The sequence below is a fragment of the Dendronephthya gigantea genome, unplaced genomic scaffold (genome assembly GCF_004324835.1).
Source record: "Dendronephthya gigantea isolate DGI-Jeju-01 unplaced genomic scaffold, DenGig_1.0 000003F, whole genome shotgun sequence".
NCBI lineage: Eukaryota > Metazoa > Cnidaria > Anthozoa > Malacalcyonacea > Nephtheidae > Dendronephthya > Dendronephthya gigantea.
The window spans coordinates 3,207,859-3,232,139 of record NW_021163013.1 but is presented as its reverse complement, the minus strand read 5'-3'; the positions used below and the strand labels follow the sequence as shown (position 1 = coordinate 3,232,139).

Here is a 24,281-nt window from a genome sequence, read left to right as displayed (position 1 = left end):
CAGAAACAATTTTTTTAGATTTTGACATCCAGGGGTATACGTAGTTTTCAATTTTTTTTATACCAGTAGGTGTTGTTGCAGTGTGGTAGCTACTCGTCAAGTTGGCCGAGCGGCCTAAGGCGCCAGCGGCAACGCTTGACTCTCTAAGGTGCCAGACCCAAAAACGTCGTGAGGAATTCTAGTTCACAATGGTGGGCGTGGGTTCGAATCCCACACCTGACATATTTGGAAATGTTTGAAAATAATTTTTGGGCTGGTCAAAAATTCCTCACACCTCTTAACGTGAAAAAGAATGTAAAACCTTAAAAAAAGTTATTAGCGATAAGATTACACTAGACACAATATTTTACAGTGGACATAAAGTTTTAATCCGGATTGGCATACTTTTCTAGAAATTAGAAAAATACTTAACCATATAAGCGTAATACATTTTGTACAGGCAATAGTACTCGTTATTGGATATAAGCCTTTGCAATATCCAAAATTGGGCGGCAACGCTTTGTAGTTAGCGTTGCCGAATGGTCTAAGTCGCTGGTTTAAGGTACCAGTCATTTCGATGAAGTGGGCTGGAATCCCACCGCTGCGAAATTTTAGCATATCAGACACGTTTATTTTATACTTGAAGTGTAATCCAATAAATTTTGATCACTTATGTAGAATGAGGGTTTTCAAAATGCTACCCTGCACTGGCTTAGGTAGCGTTGCCTAGTGGTCTAAGGCGCTGGTTTCATGCACCAGTCATTTCGATTGGGTGGGTGTGAATCCTAACGCTGCCATTGTCGGGCCGAATGCATGTCATGCGAAAAATTCTTTTTTTAGATTTTGACATCCCGGGATAATTTTCACATTTTTTATACGAGTAGGTGTTGCTGCAGTTTGGTAGCTACTCGTCAGGTTGACCGACTTGTCGGTCGGCGTCAGATCATATCGAACTAACGTACATGACGTCATAAATTTTGCAATAACGGAAGTATAATAACAAAAGTCTTACATGAAGTCTCTCCAGAGCTGGTTCATAAAAATGATAAAATAAAAATGGCGATGAATGATGATACATTTATACATTTATAAATGTACACGAAAGTGTAAATTTCTGTTACCCTCATACCCAGTATAGGAGTGATCATATACTTATGTAATAGTATCTCTGGCTTTACCTTAATTACGGTTAGGGTTAGGGTTATTGAAAATTTTATGACGTCATGTACGTTAGTTCGATATGATCTAACGCCGACCCGACTCTTGTCGGTGTGAGCTGTGTCATTCAACAGAGCATGACGTGAGTTTTGGAGCACTTCGTTTTTATCAAATATATACCAGGTAAAGTCTGTACACCAATCAAGAATATAGGCTTATACTAGCCAACAGCCTTGTATTTTATTATGGATAACAAATTGAGCTATAAGTTGAGCTTAGCATGGACGGGCGACCTCAAATCATTAAAGCTATTTGTTAGCGAAAATCTAGAATTGGAAGGAATTTGGTCGCAGCCTGCAGGTGACAAAAAGCTGTTCACGTTTGATGACCCATCTATTTTATGGAGAAAGAACAAGAACCTTTTGTACATTAATTGTGGAAAAGCGAATGTCATTATGAAAGAACTGTGTAAGGAGATCTGTAAACACGACGAAGACGAATCGCCTTTCCAAACACCCGGCTATCAAGCGTACAATCGGCTGATGTTAGTGACGACCTTGAATGCATAAAAGTCGGCCAGAAAGTGAATGCTGAAGCCATTCAAGTATTATCGGGATCCATTTTTTACTTAACGTCAGTAATCTCACAATATCAAGAGTTTATGGATAAAAGTAAAAATAATCTTAGCAAATGCAATGAAATTCGGGCTTATGTCAAGTGTTAATGCAAATACCCAGCTTTCGACAGCTCTATTGTCTCGAATTAATTCACAAACCCTATTGAGAAATATGGGCGTGAAATAATTTCAGTGCTAAATGAGTCAATAGAGGATAACAACACGACCAGCGCTGAACAATTAACAAAAGACGGACATCAACTGACCTATGCAAATCTAGTGGCATCCCGTAATTGTAAAGACATCAATGAAAACTCTGATACAGACAATATAAAAACAAAACAACTGGTGATACTCCGCAACGTAAAATCAATAATAGTCTTGCGACCCAGAGAACTTTATTGGAGTCAATAGAAAGCGAAATAAAACAAAGAAATATTTTCTGTCTGGTGTAGCAAATACCGTTAAAGAAAGTCAAATCCTCTCGTATTTTAAGCGACGAAACATAATTCCAACATACATTTCCGCTTTACCCAGTCGACGCAAAGGAACACTATCAGTTAAGATCCATGTTTTCTCAGCTGTCAGTTCACAAGTGCTAAAAGATAACTTTTGGCCCAAATTCGTTAGTTGTAAACCATGGCGACCGAGAGAAATTTTTAAGAATTACGCAGAACGGAAAACAAATTTCCCTCGACGGGAACTGCTCTACGCATGCATAATGGCCAACTTAAAACCAGTGAGAATTTCCTCTCGTAGTCGTGTATACAGACCAAAGCAAAACGGGCGAAATGGAAATAATTTAATATCATTGAGGCAGAGTATTCCCGCTGATACTTGCATCCTAGAAAGTTGGATCGGCAGCAGATCAAACTCCAGTATTTCTCCACATGTAGACAATAGGAATCTATTACCTGCTTAAAAGTCAGAATTTTCCCCAAGAATCTTATGGACTAACGTTATGTCCTTAGTTTTCAAGATTGACGAGTTACGTACTCTAACGTCTCAAAACAGTTTCGATTTAATTTTTGTTACTGAAACCTGGCTACGAGAATCCATTTGTGACAATCACGTGACCTTACCTGATTACCACCTCCTTAGGCGAGACCGCGTCTTCGGCACCCATGGCGGCGTTTGCGTGTAAATACTCATATCTTAAACGACTACCCGACATCGAACATCTAGACTTTGAGGTATTATGGACACATGTTAGGCCACCTAGATTACCAAGAGGAATAAACTGTTTCAGCATATGTTTACCACACACCAAATTCTAACAATGCAGATCTCTTTAAATATCCATCTGAATCTTTGACACTAATTGATAGTCTTTTCCCAGGGTGTGGCATCATCATTGCCGGTGACTTTACCCAGTTCGATACAAGAGACCTCTGTCGTGACTTTCAGTTAAGGCAATTGGTAAACAAACCAACGCGAGGCACCAATACCCTAGACCTCATACTTACGAACATGTACAAATTTTATGATACAAAATCAGCTATTGTATTGCCTCCTCTAGGTTTATCAGATCATAATGTAATCATTGTTGAGCCCAAAACAAGAAGACCTGTTGGTATCTCAAGTAGAAGAACTGTCATCAAAAGAGAACCTCGTCAGTCACGCAAGAATGAACTTGGTCGTTTCCTGAGTAACATCGACTGGCATATTGTAAACTCAACCATATCCTGCGATGATAAATGTATTTTTTTTATATTTCATCATTAAATCTGGTTATGATACTCTAATGCCAGAGAAGCATGTAAAATTCCATCGCAACGACGCTCCTTGGCCATGAATCACTTAAAAATTGAAACAACTGATAAAACTGAGACAACGTGCTTTCTCGTCTAATAACACTTTTCTTTTTAAATTCTATCCGAATAAATTGAACACAATGAGGAAATCCTGTAGGGGAAAATATTTTGCTACGAGAGTTGCCAATCTAAAAAAGTCCAACCCGAAATCATGGTGGTCGGAAGTTAAACGTATTTCAGGTATGAAACTGGTAACCAGCTGCCTGTTGAATCAACTTCATATCGACAGAACATCAAACACATAAAGGTTTCTCAGTTTTAATCAATAATAGCCTATTAGAACCAATGAATTTTTACAGTCCATTAGATGCCTCAGACGTAGAAATCCTGTTCGAAAGAATCCCTGAAGATCCACCTGATTTAGATATGAACCTGACTGATGCTGAAATTGTGTTTAATAAACTGAAACGCCTAAATCCATCCAAAGCCCCAGGTCCCGATGACATTCCAAACTGGATTCTTCGAGATTATGCCAAAATCCTTGCCCCCCCCCCCCTTTATCAAACCTATTGAATTCCTCCTACAAACAAAAGAAGCTTCCTTTGTCATGGAAACAGGCTAATATAACACCTATTCCAAAGGAGAAACCTGTTAAGGACATAAACAAACACCTTCGACCTATATCGTTAACCCCTGTCCTATCTAAGCTTGCGGAGGAATTTGTCGTGGAAAAATACTTCGCCCCAGCTGTGCTTACGGTAATAGATCCCTTTCAATTTGGTGGCATCCCTCGATCTTCTGCTACCAAAGCTTTTATTTCTATGATTCATTCTTGGTCTCAAGCCACTGATGGAACAGGTAATGCAGTAAGAGTGGTATTATTTGATTACAAAAAGGCTTTTGACCTGATTTACCACAAAATTCTAGCAAAAAAAGTCATCAATTTACCCATGCCAAATTTCATCACGCGATGGGAGGTCGACTTTCTCATGAACAGACAACAACGAGTGAAATTAGCAAGAGATTGTAAGTCCGAATAGATTGATATCCCTTCCGGTGTCCCTCAGATAACTAAACTGGATGTTTATTCTTATGATAAATGACCTCCGCCCTCCTCATTTCGAGCGATGGAAATACATTGACGATACCAGTGCATCAGAAATTATTCATAGAGACTCATCAAGTAATATTCAAGATGCAGTCGATTGCGTTCAAAACTGGTCGGTAGAAAATAAGATGCAACTAAATACCTCGAAGTGCAAGGAAATCGTAATCAGTTTCACTAAAGTTGAGAAACAATTTCCTCGCCTAAAGATTAATTCAGGTCATATCGAAGTAGTCAAGCATGCCAGAATCTTAGGACTGACAATAACCAGTGATCTAGTGGAACCAACATATCAACAACATTATTAAGAAAGCCAACAAACGTATCTATTTTATCATTCAATTGAAACGAGCCCACGTCCCTGAAACTGATGTTTTAAACTTCTACACTACCTGCATCAGACCAGTTATGGAATTTAGCTGTCAAGTATTCCACTTTGCTCTACCCTCTTATATATTTGTCAAACTCCCTGGAACGGATTCAAAATCGTGTTCTATTCATAATCTTTCCACAGATGAGTTATGCGGATAGCTTATCTAAAAGTGGCATCAAAACTTTGAGTGACAGGTGTGCGTGGGTTCGAATCCCACACATGATATTTTTTCATTAATATTATTCACTAATATTAATCAGTAGTGCTATAATGTTTTAAAAAAGACTTTTGTGAAATTACTCGTGTTGTTTCCCCATCGATAACGTGGAACAAACCGATATTGGTTCGAAAATATTTTGAACAGTCAGGTTGGCCGAGCGGTCGAAGGCGCCAGATATAAGGTGGTATACGAGTTTTGGTCCACAGTTGCGGGCGTGAGTTCGAATCCCACACCTGACATATTTGGACATGCTAGAAAAAAAATTTTTGGGCTAGTCAAAAATTCCTCACACCTCTTAACGTAAAAAGAAAATAAAACATTAAAAAAAGTTATTAGCGATAAGAATACACTGGACACAATATTTTACAGTGGACATAAAGTTCCAATCCGGATTGGCATACTTTTCTACAAATAAGAAAGATACTTAACCATATAACCGGAATACATTTTGCAAAGGCAATAGCACTCGTAATTGGACATAAGCCTTTGCAATATCTAAAATTGGGCGGCAACGCTTTGTAAAGTATAGACACGTTATGAAATTTTAGCATATGAGACACGTTTATTTTATACTTGAAGAGTAATCCAATAAACTTTGATCACTTATGTAAAATCAGGTTTTGCAAAATGCTAATCAGCCCAGGCATAGGTAGCGTGGCCGAGTGGTCTAAGGCGCTGGTTTCAGACACCTGTCATTTCGATAGCGTGGGTTCGAATCCCAACGCTGCCACTGTCGAGCCGAATATATGTCATGCGGAAACAATTTTTTTTAGATTTTGACACCAAGAAATAATTTTCATTTTTTTTATACCATTAGGTGTCGTTGCAGTGTGGTAGCTACTCGTCAGGTTGACCGAGCGGTCTAAGGCGCCAGATTCAAGAACGTTCTGAGGAATTCTGATCCGCATTGGTGGGCGTGGGCTCGAATCCCACACCTGATATTTTTTACCAATACTAAATTAGTAATGCTATCTTGTTTTAAAAAACACTTTTGTGAAATTTCTTCTGTTGTTTCCCTTTCAATAACGTGGAACAAAGGGATATTGGTTCAAGAATGTTTTGAACAGTCAGGTTGGCCGAGCGGTCGAAGGCGCCAGACTTAAGATGGTGTACGAGATCTGGTCCACAGTTGTGGGCGTGGGTTCGAATCCCGCACCTGACATATTTGGCACGTTGGAAAATAATTTTTGGATTGGTCAAAAATTCCTCACACCTCTTAACGTTAAAAAGAAAGTGAAACAATAAAAAAGTTATTAGCGATAAGAATACACTAGACACAATATTTTACAGTGGACATAAAGTTCCAATCCAGATTGGCATACTTTTCTACAAATAAGAAAGATACTTAACCATATAACCGTAATACATTGTGTACAGGCAATAGTACTCGTTATGGGACATAAGCTTTTGCAACATCAAAAATTAGGCTGTAACGCTTTGTAGGTAGCGTGGCCGAGTGGTCTTATACTTGAAGAGTATCCAAAAAACTTTGATCACTTATGTAGAATGAGGGTTTGCAAAATGCTAACCAGCCCAGGCATAGGTAGCGTGGCCGAGTGGTCTAAGGCGCTTGTTTCAGGCACCAGTCATTTCGATGGCGTGGGTTCGAATCCCACCGCTGCCACTGTCGAGCCGAATGTATGTCATGCGGAAACAATTTTTTCTAGATTTTGACATCCCGGGATAATTTTAATTTTTTTTTATACTATTAGGTGTCGTTGCAGTGTGGTAGCTACTCGTCAGGTTGGCCGAGCGGTCTAAGGCAAGAGATTCAAGAACGTCGTGCGGAATTCTGGTCCTCAATGGTGGGCGTGGGTTCGAATCCCACGCCTGATATTTTTTCGCTAATACCAAATTAGTATTGCTTTATTGTTTCAAAAAATACTTTTTTGAAATTTCTTCTGTTGTTTTCCCATCTACAGGGTGTATCAAAAAAAATGTCCCAAATGTAAAATTTCCGTTTTTCAGGATATTTTGCAGAATTTGGCAAATTTTTGTGTTCCTAGAGATAGATAAGACTTATCTGGTATACCTAGGCCAAGTTTGGTTTTTCATTAACAAAATTATGTTACCGGGGGGGGGGGGTGGTTCCTTTCCACTGATATTGAGAGGGCTTGCGCGCGAAAATGTGAAGCTGAAATTGAGACATTATTTAACTGTCTAAAAGTAGGAAAGCTTTTTAATAAACTGTCAAAGTTTCAGAAAAAATAATGCATACTGGGAGAAACGCGCGACCCCCAAAGGTGACAAATATTTCATTGCGCGCAGTGGATTAAATGCATCGTTGATTTTAGCGTGACCAATCTCATGTAAGGCTGGACAAATGAATAAATTAAAGCGAGAAATTGAACACAAAAACAAAGCGATTTATTCGTGATGTTAATCCTCAGCATGTCTACCATTTCATTCTAAGCAAACTGCTGCTTGTCAGAGCATAGTAAACACTGAACAGCGAACCATTTGTCTGTCCATTCGCCTTAGTAGATTTGCCGTTGGTAGCGTACGCGATTTGCAAGAAAGAATTTCGAACGAAATGCATAATTTGAGGCAGGACAGACAATTGTTGTTCGCCGTTCAGTGTTTGCCATGCTCAGACGAGCCGCAGTTTGCTTAGAAAGAAATGATGGAAATGTTGAGGATTAACATCAAGAATAAGAATCTTATTAAATCGCTTCGTCTTCTTGTTCAGTTTCTCGCTTTAATTTATACATTTGCCCAGCCTTGCATGAGATCGGTCACGCGAGAATCAACCATGCATTTAATCCACTGCGCGCAATGAAATATTTGTCACTTTTAGGGGTCGCGCGTTGCTCCCAGTTTGCATTATTTTTCCTGAAACTTTGACAGTTTATTAAAAAGCTTTCCTACTTTTCGACAGCAAAATAATATCTCAATTTCAGCTTCACATTTTCGCGCGCAAGCCCTCTCAATATCAGTGGAAAGGAATAACCCCCCCGGTAACATAATTTTGTTAATGAAAAACCAAACTTGGCCTAGGTATACCAGATAAGTCTTAACTATCTCTAGGAACACAAAAATTTGCCAAATTCTGCAAAATATCCAGCAAAACGGAAATTTTACATTTGGGACATTTTTTTTGATACACCCTGTATAACGTGGAACAACGCGATATTGGTACGAAAATATTTTGAACAGTCAGGTTGGCCGAGCGGTCGAAGGCGCCAGACTATAGATGGTATACGAGTTCTGGTCCACAGTTGTGGGCGTGGGTTCGAATCCCACACCTGACATATTTGGAAATGTTGGAAAATGTTGGAAACGCCTTTGATATAAACAGAAAAAGTTTCGTCCATATGTGAAGCCAGAAACGTTTCCAACATAGATATTCTGTTTTTGTAATACTTCACAAGTCTTAGCATTTCCACATTCAAATACGATACCTCTTCTTTACATCTTTCAATCAGGTGATACAGGTCAATCACGTTCCGCTTTACAGAAAATGGTACACCATTTAGCCCGGATGAATTTCCTCTGAAATATTCATATAGACCAGACTGAGGATCCTTCACGTCATCGAATTTCAGTATTTCGGGCAATCCTTCAATTTTCTCTTTGCAGGAAGACAAGGTAGCATTGTTTTTCTCCAAAGAGTCTTTGATTGCGTTAGTCTTTTGTGTTATCTGTTTAGACAAATTTGCTGCTATCGCTTGTCCATCTAACAGAAAACGAGGTATACAACGTAATACTATATATATAGTACAAGATTATAAAATTTCAGTGTTGTTTGTATCCAGGGAATTTTCAAAATTTTACTCCTAACTATTCTAAGCCATTACAAGTTAACAACTCAAATATTTTCCGCATTTTTTATGCCAACTTAACTTAGGGCAACACAATGATGTAAACAGGTTGCTCATATTCTGGCTATTGGCCATTAGAGCCCTACCTGCGTATTTCTGTTTTAGAGACAACAAAAACATCCGTTCAACAGCCAATGCATGTATCCGTTCGATTGCACGCTCTTTCCTTGTTATTCAACAGTTAGAGCGGCAGAATGAAACATTGCCTCGCCGCCTCCGACATTTCTCCATTGACACAATAGCTTTCAAGGTGCTATTAAAAAATTGTAATGAACGTTAAAGGGAGACATATGTACATGTAGTATTAAAAATTGCACTATTTAAAATACATTTTTAAAATACTAGAAAATTTTGCTCTATCAAAGGCAATTTTCCATTAGGTTCGTTCCTTCTGCGCAGGTGAACGCCCTCTGTTTTTAGAATTCGTCACACCCACAATAGCAAATTTCAAAGGTTCTTCGCCCGCGCAGGGAAAGCAAACGTTAATGGAAAACAGTCCTAAATTATACTTACGCTTTTCGTTTCTTCACAAGATCTGTTATGGTGTCATACTTGTCGGATTCTGCGGCTGCAATGTTATGTCTTAAAATAAATAGTCAAGTGAAAACTGAACGAACTGATAACTGCATATGTATATAGTAATTATACACTGATGTCCAAACCTTAACTCCTCGAGCTGGAATAGATTTTGAACATACTTGGCCTCCCAAGACAACAGCAACACTTTGGTTTCTGTGGGAATTATAGATGGTAAATTACATATTGAGAAAGGATGTATGTACTGCAATGTACTGTTGATGCCCAGTAGTGTATATAAAACAGTGCACGTAGTACCGATTGAGCTGGTGTAATCAATGAATCTGCAACTTATATGCTTACATCTACGCAAATAATTAACAATTATTGCATGAGGTTGAGTGTGATATCGAGAATTATCAAGCCAAAGTTTGCATTATTTGCCGAAGCGAAACTGAGGCGGATAACGCAAACTGAGGCTTGACTCGATATCATGGGAAAACCGTTTAGCCTTTGTTTACACAATCGCTCTCTGCTTTCCGCCATTAGTGCTTTCCTAAACTCATAATTAGTTACTAGTTCTTTTAGATTCAACCGCGTCAGATTGCTGAGATGATCATCTCTGTCACATATATGCGACGTTCTAAATTTCAGAATTTTTGCTATATGTGATTTTCAACACGCGGAACGGGTGAAATAAACCGCATGATACGTTCACTTTGTCTTATACTTTGGTATTCGCGCTTATATTAAATATTCAATCCTGTGCAAACTGCGACGTGTCAACGCACCCATACACGACGACATCTTTTTAAACGGCTAAATAGCAGCGATATTATTAAAATGGGACCAGAATCTACATGTATTAAATATATTCTTACGCAAATTAAATCTAAACTTAATCGAACAACATCGAAAGAACGGTTTATTTCTTCCTTTTAAAGGAATTGCCTTATCATGCAAGCGAAATCAAATCGCGCATCGGATAATTAGCCAAAGATTTCGAGCTGTGCACCACAACTCTTGGGTGACAAAACTTTGACGTAGATAAATACGGTCACATACACTTTTAGGCGAATTGTACCCAAAAACCTGTCAACGAAACCGAAAACTAGACAATGATCGTCAAAAAGGTTCATGTATATTTTCGTATATCTACAAGTCACATATCGTTACAAAACCATTCAAAAAGATCTATTTTTTCAGTTACAATGCAGCTTAAAAATAGAACATAAAATTGTCAATTGCAAAGAACTGAGGAACAATTAGTTTACTTTTCAAGTATAAGCAATTCACTGACTTTTCGACAAGATTGCATGAGCTGCTGGCGTGCATTATGGTCTCACCAGTGAAATGAATATAACTGGAACGCTACCTTCTGACAGAAAGTTGAAGCTACGTCACCCCCAGTCTCGCAAAAACAAACACGGCCAAAACAAAATGGTTTTTTTGTGATTTCGTAAATCTGATAAAAACTCCCCGAAAAATTTTTTTAGGGAGTTAAATAACTGATTTTGTTAGTGCTTAAAGCCGGCTGAGACATTCTTGATGTTAGTAGAATGCATTTTATGGACCTATTTTTGGAAATGCGGAGTAAGACGGTTCTTTGCTAGGAAAAAGCGTAGAGCCTAGCGTGACAATGCAGGAATATTTGTTTTAATCTACAATTAATACAACTTTTTTTGCCATCTAGTCACTTGAAATTAAATAAACATAAACTTATAATATTAAACAATGTCTATCAAGTGTATTTTGCGATGAAATTTTAGCTTTTAGGATATCCGTTTCGTACAAATATTGTTGTTGTCAAAATTGCACATCGCTATAAACTTGTTTCGTTTAAAAGGATTTGTTTCCAATTCGATCGGCAACTCCAGTTGTAATTCGCAAAACAGTTAAGCTGGTTGAATTTAAGATTAATTCCATTATAATTCCATAAAAAAACATTTAAAACCATGAAACAAACAAAAGATCAAATTTCTTTCAAATTCGCTCTGCATCTGCAGTGTTTCGCGAGTCACGCGCGAATGAAGCCAAAAATTTGCCAAAATTTGCGAGACTTTGCCTCCAGACACGCGTGTCTGGAGGTAAAGTCCCGCAAATTTTAGCGTCACGAAAACAATGAGAAGGTATCGATCCAGTTATTTATTACAGTTCACTGGGTCTCACAATGCTGTTGTTTAAATTGTCATTTATGGCTTTACTAAAAGCACTATTTTGGGCTTTAATTATCGACACGTCTCTGGCAACAGTGTTGAATATTTACATTTTGTTAGCATTGTGCAGAAATGTTGAATATTGAGCATTTATTTATAGCGTCGGCGGGACCACTTAAGCTTTATTTTGCCAAAAAATGTGGTGTGTCGTGCGATTTATTTGGGTAAAGTTCATTTTAAAATGTATAAAATTGGTCACGAACAGTGAACTCTATATATATGGAAGGCTCGCTCTAGTACATTGCGTAATCTAAAAGTGAAGCCAAACATGGCGGATCATGAAGGCTGCTTGGGTACCGAACCAGACCCCCACGCACGAGCGGTTGAAATTCAATATGGCGGCAATGTCTAGGAGTTGAACTCGGTCAGTTTTGTAAACACAACACAAATATACGGCATAAGTTACCTCTCTAGAAAGAATAACATTGCCAGGTAAGGTTGTAACAAATTGTATGTATTCATTTTTAAAAACTTCGTATTTTTAAAGCTTTGTAACGTCCGAAATGTTAGCTTTTTTATTTTTCGACATATTTTTATACTTCGTGTTTTTCATTTCCACGCGCGGTTCGCGCATTTTACGCTTCGTAGAGGACTGGTTCGGTACCCAAGCAGCCTTCATGATCCGCCATGTTTGGCTTCACAATTTGAATTGGAGCGAGCCTTCCATATATATAGAGTTCACTGGTCACGAATCAGTCACTGATGCAATCCAATTGCATGATAGAATCAAAACAACCCAAGGCGAAAATCCTTTTAAACTCCTTTTAAAGTTATTTTGAAATATTTCTTTGTTTGAATAATTATTCATGTTAATAGACTTTATGTTTTCACAGAAGGCAGTGTCCTGTTCTGCAAGATTTTGGCCATATATGGCTTCTTAGCTGACTGCTTTCGTGACGCAGTCCAATTGATAGAGTAAACACAACCTAAAGAGAAATTATTAGAGTCATTTTAAAGCTATTTTGCAAATAATCCTTTGTTTGAATAATTACTCATGCTAATAGACTTGTCAAAGAAGCCAGTGTCCTGTTTTGCAACATTTTGACCATATATGGCTTCTAAGCTGACTGTTTCTAGCTTGTAAACACAATCAGCATCTGGTGTTCCGCTGAACTTGGCGTCTTAAAAGCGTTTCCAGGGGTGCATCCTGAAATTCAATGGCTTTCTTAATGGTCATTTTCGCGCTACTTTTCATTTCAAAATTACCTCAGCAAGGAGAATGCCTAGATTTAAGTCAGGCTTTCTTCCAAAAAATTGAACAAAGGTACTTGAAAAATCATGTCATCGACACAAAGCAGGCAAGAAATGAAGTGGAATGTGTCATGTATTGCTTTGACAATGAATCATGCGCGTCTGTGAATTTCAAAATTTCTGGAAAGCGAAAAGGTCTTTGTGAACTCAATAATTCGACGCTTACTGACACATCTGGCATACGAAACCCAGAATATAACTATCTTTACAAAGTCTAAAAGGTGAGAAAGTAGAGGAGCGGATCTTTTCAAAGCTCGTTTATACGTCTTCTTGTTGGTATAACAAAGGCCTTGTAAATGAATTTGTTCTATGTATAATGTCAAAAATTCATACGGTGTTCTGTTTATATGATATTAAATGAAACAACACATGTGCATTTTTCGTTTGTTAACAGTGGCGTAGCCAGCCTGGCGATTTTGTCCCGCTATGTAAATTTCGAGTTATTATAAATATTCTTGCCTTTAGAAATCTATTGTTTTCACAGTCAGTAAACATCAAAATATTAGCATAGCGGGACAAATCGACAGGCTGGCTACGCTACTGTTTGTTAATCATTGTGCATACCCGCAATAATTTTCGCTGTCGGGTAGCGTTAGCAAACCGATAAATAATGAAAACCAGGAAATTCAAGATGTTTCTATACAAAAGCTTGAAAATAACTAAGCTTTTTAGGATAACTTATAGCGTTGCTTTCACGCGGGACTAAACGAATGCCACGTAGGAATTAGTCCAGCTTTCTTGTGTGAACATGTATAGAACCTGTCAAGATTAATTTATCGTTTTTGCCGTGTGAACGGAAGAACCGGACAGGCACGGCCCAAATTCGTCTTTGGTAGAACTAAGCCTTAGACTGCTAAATTAGAGCGATTGCAGTCACTTACACGAGGAGTATAAGCAACAATTTAAAAAGTGGCATCTATAAATAGGTTCCGGAACATTTGTATAACGCAAACTGAATTAATGTACTTCGTGAATAGAAAACTAAATCGCTGCTTATTTTAATAGAGGCTTTACACGATCTCGTCTTAATCAGGCTGTCGCTTATCTCTATCGCTAAAAAATTCGTACATTTTAGGAAGGTTCACGACTTTTATGTCACGGCTATAGCCATATGAGGTTCAATGTAAATTTATTCTCTTGTCTGCCCCTTTTTTACACCACGATTTATCCATGTATATCGTTAATTATTTTCGCTTTATTATGTATAGCTGATCGAATATCCCTAATAAATTTTTATTCATATTTTTCAGAAGAAAAAAGATTTTGTCCCACCAACTTTCCAGCCTCACACAGCACAAATATCAGGTAACGCAAAGGATAAAATAATAGAAATGCAAACTAGCTTATGAGATTTCTTTCTTTCCTGACAAAAATTAACAAGATTGACATACTCTATGATTTTTTACTACAATTTTAAAATCACATACGTGTTTAAGTTACACTCGTCCAACAACAGCCTAAAATATTCAATATCAAGTTTCCCGTTAGAAAAAACTAGCACGACTCATGCAGATTGCCCGGCCAAATTGACAAAAGGAATTGTCTCCGTCAATATTATCAGTCCTACGAATTGAGATATTCCGGCAAAAACTCTCGCAGATTTAGTTTAAAATGAAAAGGAGTTCGTGCTGTGGAGTGGAGTGGCCATATATATAAGTTGACAAACTTTTGGGTCTGTTTTACACCAGGGGGAATTATGCGCGCGGAACAGAATTTTTCATTGCCTATGCGCTTTCATGCAAAACAATTTGCGAAAAACAAAGAAAAATTCCTTTCCGCGCGTGAAACTCCGCCTAGTTAAAAACAGCCTATATTTAGTTACTTTTTTGTAGTACATGGTGATGCTATAAGTAAGGCTGTCATGAATGGAAGATTCCCTTCCTGTCCTAATGGAGGGAAGTTGAGAGGGCTATATATAAAGAAGAATCCAAATTATATAATAAAATCAATCTCGATGTTTCACGCCTAACAGGTTTCCGACTCGACAGCTCATTTCTGAAGAAGACAAACGTTTCGAGCAAAGCTGAATACATATCATCGTGCGTAAAAGAACCATGTTGTAGATCTCTGAACTACAAGGAAAGTTCACCACAAGCTGAGGCTAGTCTCTGTGAGATGTTACATGATGTGATCCATAATACGTCGAAACAGTTGCAAGAGAATAGTTTTTATGATTACATTTATTTTAAAGAGTCAAAGAAGGTAAAATAGCATTTAGCTTATCGTTTGTTACTAATATGTTCGAATTTTGAACCATTAACATTTCGTGTAAAATACAATGTCGAGGCAGCATCTCGATAATTAGGAGGCCATATTATTCATAATAATAAACTCGATAGACGCTAGTAACTCTTACACTTTGAAAAACAAAGTAGAATTGCCGGCATTGCAAGTTGAAAGAAAAATTGCACCGTGTAAGCTCTAAAAGATTAAGCTCTCCTACTTTAAATGCGAAAAAGACAAAGCAACTTGTAAATTATTTTTTAATTATCAGACCGTAGTTTGCATGTGCAAAATGTAGCTATATTTCCTGTGTAATGCGTCTTAGAATAATCGATGAAATAAAAAATACTTAGTCACCTGCCAGAAGCCTAGTAAGCATAACACCGGATGTTCTTTTTCTAACAGGTATACAATGAACAATGCACCAAAAAAGGTATTTTATTATTTGTATTAGAGCCGTAGCTGGAAGCTTAATTGGGGGGGGGCATATTAATCACCTTATGCCCGGCTGATTTCTTTTGAAAGTTTTTGTTCCTACGGTTTGTGCATGATTAATATGAGTACAGCACTATGAATATGCATCCTACAGTTAATACGATCTTGTATATTATGTATGCATGCATGTTGACGTGTTCTGCATTATTTACTCCCTTTGAAATAAATTGTTTTTACGGCATGAGAAAAAGGCCTGTTTTCCACTTCAACAGTACCGTAGTGTAATGTAACGTATTTTTATGTGTTTCCAAGTATTCGACGTTTTGCTAGGATACGGTTGAAGTGGAAAACGACCGTAAGCCTATTATAGGAATATTTGCCTAGTTTGCTTATAATTATACAGGAATATAATTATCGTTCTCGCAGCGCCCTTGATAAAGGCCGAATTCATATTAGATGACGGATTTCTAGCCAGCTCGCAGACTGAATTAGGGGGCTGGAAATTAAATGGGGAAAATTTCCACGTTAAATTTCCGGCCGTTCAATTCAGTCTGCGAGTAGGTTAACGGATGTCCGTTTAAGACGCAAAACTCGACGCAGATGGGTAACTCGTTTGTATACCAATGTATTCCGCAAAGCTTAATTACCAGTCTTTTATTGCTATTTTGGGCAAAAATTTGTCTGATTTATTCGTCAGATTTAAATTTAAGACGAGTTTTCTGACAAAGACAAGAAATTCGTCCATATTCTCCGTCGTTTGAGCGGAAAAGTTGAACGGAGAAATTAAGACGAAGAACCTATGGTTCACCGAATTGATATCAAGACGTGTTACCTGTCTGCGTCGAGTTTTGTGTCTCAGACTTCTAATATAAATTCAGCTAACGTCCTTTGAGTTTTACCAAAAAATACATCGAGTGAATGGATGGCATATAAAATACCCGACCTTGGCAACTGAATTCGTACACCATATATGATTTTTACATCCACTTGCAGGAGATTATGATCTGAAATTTGAAAGCGCTCAAAACTTTACTTTACTTGACCAAAATGTGCCGAAGATGTCGAACATGAAACTAATGTTCTGGATGAATACGCTGAAAGCAGACGAAATGACAGTTTTTTCCTACCGAACGAGAGAAGGTGCGGGGGAATTTAAGCTCAAAATGGAAAAAGAAAGCATAATCCTAGAAGTTCAATCGCTGAAAAAGTATGAGATATATGTATTTGTTTTAAGCATTTTGCATAACGAAATTGCTTTTTGTTGTCTTCGAAATGAATTAATAATCATCGAAATTAAATGATTGGGTTATCATCGTTCTTATACACAGCGGTGTCTCTGAAAAAATCCCGAACTGGAATCACCAGACCTATGGGAGCGATATTTTCAATGTAATGTTTTATTCCTTATGCAATAAGAAAGAGCTGTAATTTCGCTTCCCAATGATATACCTTTCTTCAGTTCGTAACAGCAAGAAATAATAAAATACATTTTTCAAAATTTAAGCTACCAGTAAGTCAATTAGTAACCGAAATTAAACTTGCCTGAGTAAAGGCAAAAACAAGCAAATTTGAATTTTTGAAAATTGGAATCTATTATAGGCTTTTAATCATGCGTGTTTGCGCCAATCATATTGTCGAATTCAATTCCAGGCGGAGAGAGAGTGTTGTAGCTTTCGACGGGCAATTTTTATGCCATTACTATGCCACAATTACTATGCCATTTCTGGCCATTATGGCATAAGAATATGTTGTTTAGAAAATAAATAACTCCTCTCCCTTGCGCCTTAAAAAATAAGTCGTTTGGCTCAATATTTTATATTTAAGAAATAGAAAACTTTTTCTGTGTTTCTGTATACGGTTATAGAAACACGCGTAGATGGTTGGGAGAAAGAGAAATATAATGGGCGACTTTTTTCACGTCATGTCGAGTTCTATCAAACTCCCACAAGTGTTTCTATAATTATATAGAAACACAGGAAAATTTCTTTTTCTCTATTTCTTTTATAATATATAACTCAATAAAAAAGTTTCATAAAAATTATTTTCATTAAATATCGCTTCCCCTGTCAAGTTGGCCGGAAAATTCCCGTGTCTCTATACAGTTATGGGGGGAGGTATACTGAAAGTCAGTCAGTTATTCATACCTGTTGCGGAGGCAAATTGTTCATATTCAACCTAGTTACTTTTGACTAAATCTTTGGGGAAGCAAATTCCAAAGCTTTAATGCTTTTTTTAAGGTATTTCTTTATCCCACCAATAAATGACGGCTATTGGCATCACGTGGCGGTAACATGGTCTCTTGGAATATACACTGTTTCTCTTGATGGTACATTAGTGTACGGTGGTGATGGTCTTTCCTCTGGCCAACCGTTGAAAGCTGATGGTGTCTTTGTTATTGAGAGTTCATTCTCGGGCAGATTGAGTCAATTAAACGTATGGAGTGATTTAAAGTCCGCTACTGCAGATCTCGATATAAATTCCACTACACAAAGCTGTTTAACTGACGAAGTTGGAAATGTTATTAACTGGCATTCCCTTGAGGACAGCTATCATTGTTGTGCGGTTGGCAAAGAACTAATAAGTACGTGTAAGCCGCTTCGAAACAGTAAGTCGAGTATTAATTTTTGAAATTTCTCAAAGCAAATGGAGTATATTTAGCGGTTTTTGGCACACATTTTGAAAACTGTTCGTAGGTACATAATAATTGAAAACTGACTCGTCTGACGTCATGCATGCATCTCACTTTTTTTACTTTAGATCCTGATTATGACTTTATCCTGGTAAAACCGTCATCAATCGACGTTAACATGATAAATTTAGGAAATATATCAAGCCTTGAGGCTTTCACAATAACAATCTGGTTAAAAAACGAAGAGAGGATGCAATATGAGTCCAAATCTATGGAATATGTTGATTACAGGAATGCTAACGGAACAAAGTTGGTATCACTTTATTTTGCTGCAGAATATTTCATCTTGAAAATAATCGGCACTTTTGCAAGGCAAGTTTTTCTGACAAATAATTTTGTCTTAATAATCCCTCTGGTATTTTCTGATGAATCGCTATTAGACTGAAGTCAGTCTGACAGTTTTTTTTGTCTATTGAATTATAACTTTTATAAGTTGTGTCTTGCGTAAATGGGGGAATATGTCGTGTGCCAATATTAGTAGTTACCGATTACCTGCTGAGGGATGGGTCTAGAGGAATGGGGAACTTCTAGTTAGGCTATTTTTAGGAATTTTACTATTAAAGTGGTACACCAAAAAAGATCATAATTATGCATATTTATAAAATTAGAAATATTGAAATATGTTGTAGTAGGAATGTAAGACTGTTCTAATTCTAGTTCACAGCACAGACATTCACGTGCTAAAACAAAACTCTCCTTCTGTTCTACCATGAAACTAAGATCTAAAACGACTAAAGCATACTTGGCACACTGACTGATGTCTGTGCTGTGAACTAGACTCTAAAAAACAGATATTAAGTATGTGAAGATATTTCGATATTTTCAATTCTATAAATTATTATGCAAATAACCTTTTTGTGGTGTTCTACCGTACTGAAAGACTTATTTACTCGCTTCACGTTAGCCCTGTTACGCTATGCAATTTTTCTTGAAACTTGCCAAGCAATTCTACTTTTGAGATATTTAGATTTGGCAACTACTAAGCTTTTAGGGTTTTACCCCCCATGCTCGTTTCATAGTCAGTCTAATAGACTTATATTTTGAAAACTCTTTAGTAATTTACATTTCTTGAAAGGAGAATTAATTGCATTGCCTTTAAACGTTTTGAGAATTTGCGTCTACGCATTTGTTTTATAAACATGCGGTGTTTAAATAAATAAATATCTCCCACTCGTGCAGGCTCATATATTGTCAGCGGAAAACTTACATAAAATTGAGACACCCGTTCCTCGTGTTCTAAATCACATATAGCGAGAGTTCTAAATTTTAGAACGTCGGATATATGTGACAGAGGTGATCACCTAAACAACCTGACGGCCGATTTATTTAAGGTGGCTGCTTGCCTTATATTGCGCTGTTCTATCGCCAATATGGCTACTGATAGAGCAGGTTATGATGTTTTAAGCGATGAGCAAAAGTCTCTCCTGAGGAAGTTTTATGAGGATGGCATGAAAACAACTTCTAAACAAATGCAGGAAAGAATAGCCCGTGCTGCTGACGTGGTAGGAGTAAGCTATCAAACAGTTAAGGTAACGTTTCACTTTAACTCTTTTTTATTGCACGAAATCAGTGAATCAGTATTACTGAGTCTCGGGATAAATGTTTAGCTTGCTGGCTACCAAACCGGTCAGTTCTTATCGACAAAATGAAGATTCGATGAATATCGTTTCTATTTCATACTGATATTTGCAAATACATTTGCATATATAAATATAATTCGTGCACATTATTTCCATATCATTTCCATATCACACGCACGTATATTTATCATTCATTACCAAAATTCTAAATACGTATTTATGGCTGACAGTGACATATAAATATACAAGTGAGCTATATCGTCCAGCAGTCCCTTCTCAGGAATATAATATTTTTGGTAAACAATGAATACTGCCGGTGGGAACAATCAACATATAGTTTATATTTATTCTTTGTTGTGTCAATGGACAGAAATGTTTGTGTGGCTTGTTGATATTATATTATAATCTATTACTATATAATATTTAATATAAGGTGAAGGAACTGCCTTACTGGTTCTGTGGTTCTCATTATTTCGAGTAAAATTATATAATTGTATATTATAGCATTTTATTTAAATATTTAACATTTACACTGTTTTGGTTCATCAGGCTGAGTTTAATTTTGAAGGATATTATGTAGAAATGTATAAAATTATTGATAAATCAGATTGATATAACATATTACATACACTAACATTTACTGTATTGCAGAAGTGGATTGGGAATGAAAGGATGAGACGAAAAAGGAAAGAAATTGGAGAGACTAGTAATTCTGTTCAAACTGAAGCCCTGCCTGCCAAATACCCTGCAAAGCGGGTAACATCGGGCTATAACATGTTTTCATCTAAAATCCTTGGCTCTGGTAAGTACAATCATTCAAATATAGAATGTATATTGGAATTATTATAGCCAACTTGGAGGTGGATAAATGTAAAGTTGAACTTGCTTTCTCCATTCCACATGTTTAGAACTGCTCAGCAATGTTGCATGACATAAATTGTGCTTTATTGAACTTTCGAACTTTTAGCAAACCAAGACACTCTTGATTGTTTTTAAATAGTTGGTGCATAATTTAAATAAAGCATTTTTGTTCTAATTTGTACAAGGAATATAAACATCAAAAGGGAGAGCATGTGAATAGGGGCTAATATACATGTATGAAATACATTATTATATACAGTACAGTGTAAACATGTATAATACATAGGCCTGTGCAGTAAGAACGTATAACATGTTTATGCAGGGATATATTTCTGTGTGATGCATGGACAAAATGTTGGTAATGTAATTATATAAACAATTGCAATGATCCCTCTCACAGTCTAGACAAAACAGCTTTCACTGTATATTGTAGTTGTGAAAATACAACTAACAAGTTCTGATATTTGATTGGGTTTACCATAATACACAGTGCACATAGCTGAGGGTTTATCTATGGAATGATTTGAAAGTCTTTATTTTGGTGATCCTATTTTATGTTGTGTACTGTGTGTGTGGGTGAGCTTTCTCACATGGAGAGAGCCTGCTTCTTCCATTTTGGTAAATTGAGTATTGGTAAAATTGTATATTTAAAATTACATATTTCTTTAATTTATTTTATGGTGATATTTGTAATTAGACTATAAACCATCATAATGTTGTTTTAGATGAATGTAGGTCAATTGAATCTAAGGCAGAGAAAATGAGCTTGGTTGCTTCAAAGTGGAATCTCTAAGTGACAATGAAAAAGTGTTTGGCGAGACGAGGCAAAGAAATGTGAAAGTGCACCAACAATGCTTACGTCAGAAGAAAAACGAAAGCAAATTGTAAAGAGCAGGAAAAACCTTATTAAAGAGGTAATGATATATTTTGTAACCCCACATATAACCACTGCAATAATACATACATTTTCTATAGAACATACCATATTTCCACAATTTTCAACAATTTTTTTTGTAAATTTTTTATGTTTTTCAGTCACAGGTTTAATTAAACCTTGAAAAAACTCAAACAAATCACACTTTAGTAATAATATTTTGTGGTCAACATTTGTTCAAAATATTTAACAGGTGTGAAAAAAATCATTTTTGTAGAGTACATATTTTTAGCAGACAGTTTTTATGATTTTCACATTTTATTAAATCCTTCATTGAATAGCTTATGTATCTTGAAAGCCTTGGATGTGAGACAGCAGTTGTGATGTATGACTCTGAAACTGGGACTGTCAATCAATATGGGTCAGCAAAAGGTGCACAGTTTCTGATGGCAAATGAAACAATTCCTTTAAAGTTTATGAACTTTTTTGGTAAGAATGATTGCAATATTTTGTAAAAATGCCACTACAGTAGGTCTGATTAGCAAAAATAATTCTGCAACTGAGTTCTTCAATAAGTAACTTGTTGCACTTGATGAACCAGGAGGGAATCGTTATCACAATATAAATATAATACCCCGGCCTAACATAAAAGAACAAAAATACCTGTATATTTAGAGAAGGTTTATATTTGGAGATGAGAAGGCAAACAGAACAGCAAATGAGGTCATTTTTATTGCTCATTTTTATGCATAATATATTGAGAAAAAATGTTTTATTGAGTATTAAAAATTATCTCATTTCACGGTGTTACATATTTTTATATTTTACAAAAATAGTTCACCAAGAATTCCATCTAAAAGCATTTTGCCCTCTTTATGATACATGTTAACCTGATTATTTGTTTGAATGTTTATTAATTATACATGTAGATGCAGCAAACAGTAGCACAAAAAAGTACACCAACAGTGATGTCAGAGACTTGTTTAATAAGAAGTACAGTGAGTATTTTTCAGCCTGCAATATTGTTAGTAATTAGTTTACTGTATCAACAACAATTACCCAATGATGTACATGATTGCCACTACAGTATCTCAGTCATTGTGCCTGTTAACAACAAAATTGTTGCAATAACATTGTTAATAAACATGAACAACAATGATTGACTATCTGGCCAGCTTGAGCATAGGCATATGGACAGGGTGGAAGCACCCTAGGTAGAATGAGTTTGGCAAAAGATGTGGTAGGATTAAATTATTATGACAACTACGACAGGCACCAGTGGCAGTTTCTTGACAGACAGAGGAATTGTACACTTCCTCAGCTCCTAAAACAACAGCTTGTATACTGCAATGAGTTTGAGGTTGTTCACACATTGTTGAAAACAACATCAAACAGACTGTGTGACTTGTTACTAATTTGCCTCATGTTACAGGTGAAGCCTGTGGGAAACCTGGATCCCGTGTGCCATATCTAAATGGACGTTTCAGTGTAACTGGCCTTCCGGATGGTGTGGAATTCTCTAAGCCGAACAATTATGGGGAAGACAAAATAAAAAAAATAATGAGATGTCAAGAGAGCATAGCTTTCCATATCGAGGAAAAAGCACAGAATCAGGTGGTGACATGGCTATAAGGATGGAATTGGAGTACTAGATAAAGAACTACCGGGTGGCGCAAAAAAAAGTTAACCTGTTTGATTAAGTATAACTTCAAAATTAAAATAGCTATTACATTAAAATTATGTTTGTTATATTCTCTAATGTCTAAATTAAATTTTGATATATAGCATGACGTTTTACATGCAGTTTTGACCGAGGTATCGCGGTTTCAATTTAAATATACATTTTCGAAAAGTGGAATTTCTTAAATTTCTTCGAAAAGAATTTTAAATAGAAGTATTTGACAGATGGATCATCAATCGTGCCGCATGGTCAGCAACCGAACAATTTTGGAACAGCTTCGTGCAGCAATTGTTACTGAATGCCGCAACATCAACCATGAAATAATCCAACGGTCATTTGACACCATGCATGGTAACGCGAGCAAGACGTTGCATCAATGCTGGAGGGCATGCTTTTCAAAATGAATAGATGTGGAATTGTACGGTAGAAAATGAACGCATAGTACTTAGTTGTTGTGTCCTTAATTAAAAACGAACTTTATTATCTGTTCTTATTTAGCTAATATGCCATTTTTTACTCATTTTTGCACTTTTCAAAAGCACGTATTAAAAGTTAAACGCCGATATCTCTGGGAATACTGTATCAAAATACACATGGTATATAACAAGTTTTAATTTAGACATTTACGAATCTAAAGAAAGTTATTTCAGAGTAACAGGCCTCTTAGTTTTGAAGTCATACTCAATCAAACAGGTTAACTTTTTTTTGCGCCACCCGGTACAAACTGCCATTTGTAAGGTGATTGATGAGGAAAAAGCTAAGCAAGTACTCAGTGGAAATTGTCAGATAGAGGAATCTGATGTAGAGGTGACAAATCTGGTGCTCTCGAATGAAGAGTATGAGTTGTTATCTGACAAATGCAGCAGCTGGTTTACAACAGACGCAATGATTGCATTGAAGGCAAATCACAAAGCATCATGTGAGCATGA

General features: G+C 36.6%; 2 protein-coding genes and 3 non-coding genes across 6 annotated transcripts; all 5 read left to right on the top strand.

Moving 5' to 3' along the window:
- The first annotated feature begins 6,271 nt into the window (after positions 1 to 6,271).
- Positions 6,272 to 6,367, top strand: Trnal-uaa. The gene is given in 2 exon segments: positions 6,272 to 6,309; positions 6,322 to 6,367. It is a non-coding gene; the product is annotated as a tRNA-Leu (tRNA).
- Positions 6,368 to 6,747: 380 nt separating this feature from the next.
- Positions 6,748 to 6,829, top strand: Trnal-cag. The gene has a single exon. It is a non-coding gene; the product is annotated as a tRNA-Leu (tRNA).
- A 1,531-nt stretch (positions 6,830 to 8,360) lies between these two features.
- Positions 8,361 to 8,456, top strand: Trnay-aua. Its single transcript is given in 2 exon segments — positions 8,361 to 8,398; positions 8,411 to 8,456. It is a non-coding gene; the product is annotated as a tRNA-Tyr (tRNA).
- An 11,139-nt stretch (positions 8,457 to 19,595) lies between these two features.
- LOC114541546 (highly divergent homeobox-like) lies at positions 19,596 to 21,604 on the top strand. Of its 2 annotated transcripts, none has more exons than XM_028561442.1 (3): positions 19,596 to 19,885; positions 20,588 to 20,738; positions 21,523 to 21,604. In XM_028561442.1, exons 1-3 carry the CDS (start codon positions 19,727 to 19,729, stop codon positions 21,588 to 21,590), a joined length of 378 nt encoding a protein of 125 aa, XP_028417243.1. In that variant the 5' UTR covers positions 19,596 to 19,726; the 3' UTR covers positions 21,591 to 21,604. The 2 variants fall into 2 exon arrangements, with proteins under 2 accessions (XP_028417243.1, XP_028417244.1); XM_028561443.1 differs by having other exon boundaries at positions 21,533 to 21,600.
- Positions 21,605 to 21,607: 3 nt separating this feature from the next.
- On the top strand, positions 21,608 to 24,029 carry LOC114541530 (general transcription factor II-I repeat domain-containing protein 1-like). The gene is made up of 4 exons (XM_028561441.1): positions 21,608 to 21,711; positions 22,013 to 22,160; positions 22,601 to 22,669; positions 23,104 to 24,029. Exons 1-4 carry the CDS (start codon positions 21,649 to 21,651, stop codon positions 23,301 to 23,303), a joined length of 480 nt encoding a protein of 159 aa, XP_028417242.1. The 5' UTR covers positions 21,608 to 21,648; the 3' UTR covers positions 23,304 to 24,029.
- The last annotated feature ends 252 nt before the right edge of the window (positions 24,030 to 24,281 follow it).